The sequence below is a fragment of the Salvia hispanica genome, chromosome 4 (genome assembly GCF_023119035.1).
Source record: "Salvia hispanica cultivar TCC Black 2014 chromosome 4, UniMelb_Shisp_WGS_1.0, whole genome shotgun sequence".
In the NCBI taxonomy this organism is placed as follows: domain Eukaryota; kingdom Viridiplantae; phylum Streptophyta; class Magnoliopsida; order Lamiales; family Lamiaceae; genus Salvia; species Salvia hispanica.
The window spans coordinates 29,622,003-29,632,716 of NC_062968.1; the positions used below are offsets into that span (position 1 = coordinate 29,622,003).

Genomic DNA, 10,714 nt, shown 5'->3' on the forward strand with positions numbered 1-10,714 from the left:
AGGCCCAAAGGCTCTGTACAAAACTTTACTTCACTTAGGGTCCTTCATGTTTTACGTAGAAATGACCATTCATATTGGGAACTAGGTCAAGTGTTTGAATTGATTAATCTCACGTACCTTGCTTCTAATATTCCTGATAGTATTGTCCCTCCATATATAGCAAAGCTTCAGAATCTGCAGACCTTAATTATTTATAGATCTGATGTCAGTTTGCCAGTGGAGATTTGGAGTCTGAGTCGGTTGAGACATCTTATCGCCTTCTCATTTCATCCTTTACTTCTTCCTGAAGGAGTAACTCTTTCTCTAAATAGCTTACAAACGCTTTCTGTGGCAACAAACTTTGTATGTAGTGAAAGGATGGTGGATATGATCCCAAACATCAAAAAGTTGGGAATATGCTACTCTGAAGAGAAATATAGTGCAGGCTACTATTATCTTGACAATCTTATACATTTGCTTCGACTTGAGAAGTTGAAATTGGAGGTGCGTAGTTCATTTGTGCCACATCTTGACAATCTTGCTTTTCCTCCATCGCTGATAAAGTTAGAACTTAGTGGCGGATGTATTTCTTGGAATGATATGACGATTGTTGGTTCGTTGCCAAATCTTCAAGTGTTGAAACTAAAGAACTACGCTTGCTTTGGGGAACAATGAGAAACCATTGATGAGGAATTTTGTAATTTGATACATCTGCTTATTGATGAATCAAATCTGAAGTGTTGGAGAACTAAACGTAGCCTCTTTCCAAGGCTCCAGTGCCTAACGCTTCATCGTTGTTCATACTTGGATATGATTCCATATGATATTGGAGATATTTTTACACTTCAAATGATTGAGATTGATGATCATAACGAATCTCTTTTGTACTCGGTACAAATTCTACAAGAGGAACAATTGGAATATGGAAATGAAGACCTGCAAGTTCATGTTGAGTGTTCCTGATCATCTTTCAAACTTGACTGTGTGCTTCATATCAGGTAAGGAATTATCAAAGTTGCGATGTTTAACATCATTTTTAGATTAGTAAACTAATTAAGCGGTTATGAAAATGCACACACTTTGCTAATAGCTAAGCATCTTCCTATCTTTTGAACATTTCTCAGTGTGTAGAATGTCGGTTAATTCCCATAATTTTTTCTTCTCGTTTTTCAGATGCAGAGCTTTGATGAGGCAGCTTAGCAGATAGTATTATACTGCTGAAAGAGGCAGAGAAATAAAGGTGCAGTGGTTGGTTATGCTTGTTGAAATATGAATGGTTGATAAACTCCCACAGTCCTACTTGTTTGCAACTAGTTTCAAATAACTGTGGATGATAAATGTTGTGTTATGATGCTATAATGTATTTCTCAAAGTTAAATGTTTGTTTTGGATTAACATTCGTGATTACATTTATTTATTCTACAACCAGTTGCGATTGTTAACATAGGGATGAAATTAGATTCTAGGAATAGGACATGGTTGAACATCAATCATGTGCACACAGAAACATTCAATGTACATGATCATAACTAATTGTAGCAAAGAAATAAACCTTTAACATCCACAACAGCCACCGGCGTGCGGCTAGGGCGCTCGGCTAGTCCGCTATTGCGGTAGGCTAGTTGAGAGGACGAAAAACCAACACCCGAGAGGTCGGGGTGGACTAACTGGCTAGCCGATTTTTTTTTTATTATTTAAAAAAAAATTCTGTTCCCATTTCCTTTTTCTGTTATGTTTTTTTTCTCCTATTCATTTCTTTGTTGTTTTTGGTGTCTAGGACAGTGGCTAGGATGTGGAAGGGCATGGTGATGTGGTAGGAGCAGTTTTTGGCTAGGCTATTGCTAGTCCACTCCTATTGTGATAGGGTCCTCGATTCAGCAGATATTGCCGAAGATCATCTCCAATATATCTTTCATGAATTTACTCCCTCCGTCCCCCATTAAGAGTCACACTTTTCCATTTCGGTCCGTCCCCAATTAAGAGTCACACTCCATTTTTACCATAAATAGTAAGTAGGTCCCACATTCCACTAACTCAATTCACTCACATTTTATTATAAAACCAATATAAAAAAAAATGGGTCCCACATTCCACTAACTTTTTCAACCAACTTTTCTTTACATTTCTTAAAATCCGTGTCCGGTCAAAGAGTGACTCCTAATAGGGGACGGAGGGAGTATTTGATAAAGAGTATCTTTTATTTTAGTTAGTTATCTTTAGTTATTTTCCATATCTTTTTGTAGTCTTTTATTTTAATTATCTTTCTTGATTAGCAAGATTGTGTTAGGGTTTAGAATTCTATATAATAGAATTCTATCGTATTTTCATTCATTGAGAAATAAAGTTAATTACTTGTTCCCATTCCCGGTTCTGGCGGAAATCGCCCCCTAGCACCTCAACTAGGGTTTATCTTGTTCTTCAAATTGTTCGTTCAAATCGTAGTGCTCAGGCTCGATAGGTCAAGGACCTATCAACCGGTGCTTCCATTGATTTACTCTTCTCCCACCATAATCAATTTCTCTCAAATTCACGTCCACGGTTGAAACCTTAGCTTTTGTTGCTTGAACACCATAAACAAACGTCGAGACTACTCTCTCCCTCTCCGACGCCAATCTATTCTAGAATTACCATGTCTTTTCTTGGTGCATCACAATAACACACTCTTCAACATATTAGTGAGTTGCTTGTGGAATTACGCCAATTAATCAACGCTCCAACCACAAATATCATGCCAACAAGGTTCGAGCAGCGATCGTTGACCGAGGAGCCCCCGGACAGCCTCGATGTGTGCTCGCCTCAGCTTTCGACGTGGCATACTCGGCCACCCGATGAGAGCCGTCAGCGTCGCACACTTCCCTGCAACAGCAGCAACTCGCCAGTCCAGCCCCTGCAGCCAACGGTAGCTTCGTCGAATCGGACGTGGAGACCTCCGCCGTCACGCACTACTGGAGAATTTGTTCCCCGTATTCAAAGCGCGGCACCTCTCTTCAACGGAGATGACCCTCTAGGTTGGATTTTCGGTATTCAAGACTATTTTAATTATTTTGTAACTGACGAATCAGTTCGCTTGGCCGTGGTTGAAAAAATTATTGAGCAACCGGCGTTAGATTGGTTTCGTGATTATCAAAAAAATAATGTTGATGGGTCGTGGGAGGATTTCTTGGTGGCAGTCTATTACCATTTTTCTCCAGATTTAACAGAGACGGCCGATGAAAGGCAATTAGTCGCCCTCGATAGTGAAGAGGTTGTTATTGCTAATGATACAGGCACACTCTCTACACTTGAGGAGCCTCCGTGCAACGTCATCCCATTTGAGAATTTGGAGGAGACAGTGAATGACGTTAAAGTGGTTGATGTGCTTTGTCGCTATTGAAACTAAGGTTGGAGGGTTCATTGCCCATTCTTTATATGAATCTAGTCAGTCAGCTACCTTTGGAATGGATGATAATGAGGAAAATTTCATTGATGATGAGTTTCATAATGGTGCTCCTCTTTTGATTGATCGTGCAAAACTTGGTGAAGTTCCTTTGGCTATTGAGTCTTTTCCAATACAGAATTTCCTTAATAGTGATCGGGAACTCTCACTGATCAGCTCTAGCCATGTTGCTACTGCTGCTGCCGTGGACTCGCTGCTGTCACGGATCAACACTCCTGTCACGAACACGCAGCCACTGTTGCAAATAACTTCAGCCTCTGCCGCTGCTCCAAACACGCGCAACAGCCACAAGTCAGCCGAGTCCTCCACCGGATATGCGCGCAAGTCCAGTTCGGGCCACGAAGTATCCTTGTCTCGACCATGCCGAGAACTAGGATCATTCTGGAGGAATTCTGATACTGATGTAAAATGGCAGGTGTCGCCGACTCTCTCTACTGCTTCAACACGATGGGGGTGTGAAATTCTTCGGTTTGATGTGAAGCAAGGAGTGCTCATTTTTGACCCGGGAGATTTTACGGGTATTGTCTGTGGTGCATTTAAATGGCAATATGACCGTCGATTTTACTTGACTAACGGTAAGGCACATCATGTTGAAGGAGTTTGGGGTGATGCAACGGTCCTCCTTAATCTATACGGCGATGCTCGCACCATACCACCGGACGATCCATTTTCCAGCCGAGCCTTGAACTATGGGCTGTCCGACATTGAAGTTATTGGAAGAGAAAGTACTGATGTTAATTTGAAGAAAAGGAATGATGTTGGTGCTAATGGAGACGAGCTTGATGAGAATGACCAGTTATTCCACAAAAATGACTTTTCTATGCAAACGCAGGCAAAGTTAACAGCATGTTATTATCACAGAGGACCTGATTTGGTGGTTGTGGTGTTCTTTAATGGGGTATTTGCATTGTATCGGATGCTTGATTTTGTTTGCCTTCACTTGCTATCAATTTCAGAAGAGAAAATCACTACGGCCGTTCTTATTTTGCCTTCCACCTTGAGGGCAAGGTGGTTTTCAACAGTGGGGGAGTTGATAGGGTCCTCGATTCAGCAGATATTGCCGAAGATCATCTTTAATATATCTTTCATGAATTTATTTGATAAAGAGTATCTTTTATTTTAGTTAGTTATCTTTAGTTATTTTCCATATCTTTTTGTAGTCTTTTATTTTAATTATCTTTCTTGATTAGCAAGATTGTGTTAGGGTTTAGAATTCTATATAATAGGTATTTTCATTCATTGAGAAATAAAGTTAATTACTTGTTCTCATTTCCGGTTCTGGCGGAAATCGCCCCCTAGCACCTCAACTAGGGTTTATCTTGTTCTTCAAATTGTTCGTTCAAATCGTGGTGCTCAGGCTCGATAGGTCAAGGACCTATCATCCAGCAACAGAGTTTCAATAAATTAAGAAGTTGCTGAGTGTCAGAACAGTTGTTTTAATTAACTCATGCATAAGGAAAGTATGCTTTATCAGCCAGTGCTGAAATGGAGACTGTTTGCAAGGTTTTGAGAGTACAAGCTGGCCTTTTTTTTTTGTACAGAGGTAGTTGGAAAACTATTCTTGATATTCTTTATCAGCTAGCTTATGTTTTTTAAAAGACAGATCAATAATTATTTCCCGTCTAACTCATGGTGACTTCAACCCCGATTTATTGGGTGAAAAAAAGCATTTTACCAACTAAGTTGCATTTTATCATCATCAATCTTATCTTCAAACACAGTCTAAGTTGGAAAAGGTTTGTTTCTTTGTAAACCACAAATTCGACCTAAAATAGGTAATCATTTCCTATGAAACAAGGCCGTTGCACGCTGCCTTCCCCATGGATCTTGCACTCCTCCCTCAATAAACTAAGTATGTACACCATTCGTTCTGCTACAGTTGAGATTCTTTTATGGGAAGAAAATAAAGTTGAGATGTAAAAAGAGAATAAACTAAGAAGATGAGATTTGTTGTTTTTGCCGTAAATAAAAATGAATTAACTATAATGGAATAGTCCAAAAGGAAATAACTTCATCTTCACTACAGTGGCGAAAATTTTGGTTTTTCTTTTTTCCTTAATGTTTGATGTTGGAATAAAACAGAAGTTGGGGGAAAAAGAAAGAAAATTTCTTGGATGACGAACAAAGTTGGCGTCTGCTCAATCACAAGGTCTTCGGAGATCAAGATTGTCCTCTTGAGCTACAAAGTGTTGGGACAAAACTTGTAAAAGAATGTGGAGGACTGCCCCTCTCAATTGGTACTGTGGCAGAACTTTTATCCAGGACTCCTAGAACTCCAAAGTTGTGGCAAAAAATTGAAGTTAATGATGGACAGCTGGGATCAATATTATCTTTGAGTTACAACCACTTGTCTCCACATTTGAGGAAGTGTTTCTTGTATATGGCCGCCTTCCCTCAAGATTATGAGATTCATGTCTCTGAACTTACCAAACTTTGGGTAGCTGAGGGCTTTTTGGAACGGTGAAATGAATCTGAAAGTGAAGAACTAGTGGCAGAGGAGTGCTTAAAGGATCTGATCAAGCAAAGTCTAGATTCATGTCTATGAACATTCATGTGATGCATTTCTTGGATGACGAACAAAGTTGGCGTCTGTTCAATCACAAGGTCTTCGGAGATCAAGATTGTCCTCTTGAGCTACAAAGTGTTGGGACAAAAATTGTAAAGCGATGTGGAGGATTCCTAGAACTCCAAACTTGTGGCAACAAATTGAAGTTAATGATGGACAGTTGGGATCAATATTATCTTCAGAGTTACAACCACTTGCCTCCAAATTAGTTTGTTTGAAACGGCTAATTAGTTTGTCCTATTTATACTTTTGTCATCTATTCTTTCTTGTCTAACATTGATTTTTTCAAGTAGGTTTTGCTTTCTATGTTTCTTGATTTTTCACCCTTATCTTTGTCTACGGGATAGTATGAAATTGCTACTTTGGAGGCTTCATAGGATGCTGATGTCCGGTTTGGCCGGTTTTCAAGAGCATGGCAAGAAGCCCAGTTGGGTATGAGCCTACGTCGATATGGTATCAAATTTCACATATCAACAAAAATACCTAACTTACCGTTGGGTATGAGCTTACCGTTTATTCCACATATCAACAAAAATACCTAACTTTTAAAAGTATCAAATTTCATAAATTTAATTAATTACCGGTTTTCAAGAGCATGGCAAGCCAGTTGGGTTTGAGCCTACCTGGTTTTTCTGTTTCTCAGTTTGGGAAGAAAAGCAAGATTAACTAATTATCTTCTTTTTGTTTGTTTGAATACTTTATTGGATTATAACATGCATTGTTGTGTTTTGTAGGATCTTCCCCTTAATAATAAACCTTTGATACACTACTACCCAATTTTCTGTTATGGTACATTAAGCAGAGACATTTATTTATGTGTGAGAATAAACAGAAACACAAAATGACAGTTTCGGGGACGGCACGATGAAAAGAGAATAAAAAATTAAAGAAGCAAAAGCAAAAAGCCAAAAGGAATGCTTGTGAAGCTCCTGTTTGAATGAAGCATTGCTAATTCTGCATTTTTGTTTGAAAAATTGTTGGCGTAACACTTGATATGGCTTATGAAGCTGTGGATTCCCTGCAACAAACCTTACGTCAAATCCTTGTACGCGGCGATTATCTCATCACTCCTCCTGTTGAATACCAAATTGTATCCATCCTCGACAAAGCTGTTATCTTGCAATTCAATCTCAAACATTTTCCAGATAAAGAAACGATAAGGGAGGTAGCAAATACAGCTGCAGATATTATTCAATATTTCTTCTCCCCACAAAATCTATCAGATTGTGGATCCATAGACCCACCTGTCAGACTTTCATATCAATTGGGGCAATTGGCTGAGGAGCTCGACTCAACTGTTGGATATGTGGTTGACTACGTTCGGCAACGGAATGATTATGCACTCGAGAGCCAAGTTGAAGATCCCATGGTTACAACGGAGCTGATTGCAATTAATACAAACGGGTTGAGGAGATTAGCGGAGAAATTCAAGTCAACAAGCAGAAAATTAGAAGATGAAGATCCGAGTGATTCACCTCCACTCACTACCAAAGATGTCGCGGCTGGTTTTGATGATGATCTGAATGATTCTGTTGTTGCTGCATCATCATCATCAAGGCCTGCATCTACAAACAGATATTTTGTGACTGACTTTGCTAAAGATCCGAGTGATTCACCATCAAATTCTCCACCAAGACCAAAAACGATGTGGTTGTTGGTTTTGATGAAGATATAGCACAGATGGCGGACCGAATAACTCACTGTCCACCCTATTCCTACCTAGAAATCCTCCCTATTGTTGGAATGGGAGGCATTGGTAAGTCACACTTGCTAAATATGTTTATGACCATCCATTGATCAAAGAGCGTTTTGATATTCGAGCTTGGGTCACAATATCACAAGATTATAGTTTAGCAAGTATTCTCTCACAATTACTAGCTTTGCTCAAAGCAAAAGTAGGTGGAGATGGAAGGGATTCGTTGAATGGAAACGAGGCAAAGAAACTTGAAATTCACAAAATCTTGTTGAGGAGGAGGTATCTCGTAGTGATAGACGACATTTGGAGTGCGGAAGCTTTACAGCACATAAGGTGGCTATTTCCGAACAAACGTAATAGAAGCCGGATCATATTAACCACAAGGCTAATGGATGTGGCAACTTATACTGCCATTTCGTTGAACATTCATATGATGCGTTTCTTAGATGACGAACAAAGTTGGCGTTTGTTCCAGCACAAGGTTTTTGGAGATCAAGATTGTCCTCATGAGCTACAAAGTGTTGGGGAAAAAATTGTAAAAGGTTGTGGAGGATTGCCACTTTCAATTGTTGCTGTGGCAGAACTTTTATCGAGGATTCCTAGAACTCCAAAGTTGTGGCAGCAAATTGAAATAAATGATGGGCAGTTGGGATCAGTATTATCTTTGAGTTACAACCACTTGGCACCACATTTGAGGAAGTGTTTCTTGTATATGGCAGCCTTCCCTCAGGATTATGAGATTCGTGCTTCTGAACTCGTTAAACTTTGGGTAGCTGAGGGCTTTATGATAGAGCAAAATAAATCTAAGAGCATAGAAGTGGCAGCTGAGGAGTGCTTGGAGAATCTGATCAAGCAAAGTCTAGTTTTGATCACTAGCCGGAAAAGTGATGGCAAAATCAAATGTTGCAGATTGCATAGTATGGTGCGCGACTTTTGTGTGAGACAGGCCGGGCAAGAGAAGCTCCTTCTTTCTGTTATGGACTACTTCCCTACTCCTATCTTGAGAAGGCATTTTCTTCCACAAGTCCTCCAAAATCTTCACCGCAAAAGTGTTAGTTGGCATGATCTACAACTTAGAAACTCTATGCATAGCTCATGCACCACTTCTGTTATATGCATCCCACAAAGAGGGTATAGGCCCAAAGGCTCTGTAAAGAACTTTACCTCACTTAGGGTTCTTCATCTTTTACGTAGAAACGGTTATGCATATTGGGAGCTAGGTCAAGTGTTTGAATTGATTAATCTCACTCACCTTGCTTCCACCATGCCCAATGGTATTGTTCCTCCAGCTATAGCAAAGCTTCAGAATCTGCAAAGTTTAATTATTTATGGATCTGAGGTTCATTTGCTTGTGGAGATTTGGAATATGAGGAAGTTGAGGCATCTTATCGCCTTCTCATTTCATCCTTTACTCCTTCCCGAGGGAGCAACTCTTTCTCTAGATAACTTAAACACGCTTTCTATGGCAACAAACTTTGTATGTAGTAAAAGGATGGTGGATACGATCCCAAGCATAAGAAAGTTGGGAATATGCTACTCTGAAGAGAACTTTCGTGTAGGTCACCATCTTGACAAGCTTAAACATCTATATCAGCTTGAGAAGTTGAAATTGGAGATGCATAGTTCATTTGTGCCACGTCTGAATCCTATTTTTCCTATGTTTCTGAAAAAGTTAGAATTGAGTGGCAGGTGGATTTCTTGGAAAGATATGAAAATTGTTGGTTCGTTGCTATTGAACTGGGAATTGTATTTCATTGAACTGAATTGATATTTCTGATACAATGTTGAATCCTATTTATAGGATTAGAAAAGTAAATGTACATGGGAACTATATACTTAGGAACTATAACACCATTAATGTTATATTCCTTGAAACTCTATAGCTACTCTTTCCAACATTCTTGAAACTCTAATACTATTAACAACACTCCCCCTCAAGTTAAGTAACGGGATTCCCGATACTTAACTTGCAAAGTACTTCAGTAAAGTTCCGAGCTCCAACTGCTTTTGTCAGAATGTCGGCCAGTTGGTCTTTAGATCGAACAAATGGGAACTCAATAATTCCCTCCTCGATTTTTTCCTTAATGAAGTGCCTATCTACTTCAACATGTTTTGTTCGATCATGTTGGACTGGATTTTCTGCAATGCTGATTGCGGCTTTGTTGTCACAGAACAGTTGGCAGGTTTTCTGTGTTAAAAAACCCAATTCACTCATCAGTCGCCGGAGCCACAATACTTCAGTTAAGCCATTCCTGATTCCTCTGAATTCTGCCTCTGCACTTGATAGTGCTACAACCTTCTGCTTTTTACTCTTCCAAGTAACTAAGTTTCCTCCAACGAAAGTAAAGTACCCAGAAGTGGACTTTCTGTCTATTGGATTTCCAGCCCAGTCAGCATCAGTATAGCCGTGAATCTCCAAATGCTCACTTTTCTTGAACATAATCCCATGGTCAAAGGTTCCTTTGAGATATCGGACAACCCTTAAAGCTGCTTCAAGGTGGTCGGTTTGGGGTCGGTGCATAAACTGACTTATCACACTTACTGCGTATGCGATATCTGGTCTAGTGTGTGACAAGTAGATCAATTTCCCCACCAACCTCTGATAGCTCTCTCGATCGGCTAGCTGGGCTCCTTCTGTTATTTTGAGGCCATGATTGACAACTATCGGCGTGTCTGCTGGCTTACATTCTAGCATGCCAGATTCAGTGAGTAGATCCAAAGTGTATTTCTTCTGATTGATGAAAATTCCCTCTTTTGATCTTAGAACTTCTACTCCCAGAAAATATTTGAGTGGCCCCAAATCCTTCATTTCGAATTCTTTCGCCAAATTCTTCTTTAGCTGCTCTATCTCTTCAGAATCGTCTCCTGTGATGATCATATCATCGACATAGATTATCAGGCACGTGATTTTGTCCCCTCTTTTCTTAGTGAAGAGTGTGTGATCAGCATTACTCTGTTGATACTCGTACTTCTTCATAGCCTCTGTAAACCTTCCAAACCATGCTCTCGGAGATTGTTTTAACCCATATAGGGTTTT

The 10,714-nt window shown here is 39.7% G+C and overlaps 1 protein-coding gene across 1 annotated transcript; it reads left to right on the forward strand.

The window, feature by feature from the left end:
* The first annotated feature begins 7,661 nt into the window (after positions 1-7,661).
* LOC125220868 (putative late blight resistance protein homolog R1B-23) lies at positions 7,662-9,445 on the forward strand. Its single transcript, XM_048123001.1, has 2 exons — positions 7,662-7,737; positions 7,860-9,445. The coding sequence occupies exons 1-2, from the start codon at positions 7,662-7,664 to the stop codon at positions 9,443-9,445; spliced, it is 1,662 nt and encodes a 553-aa protein (XP_047978958.1).
* Positions 9,446-10,714: the final 1,269 nt, after the last annotated feature.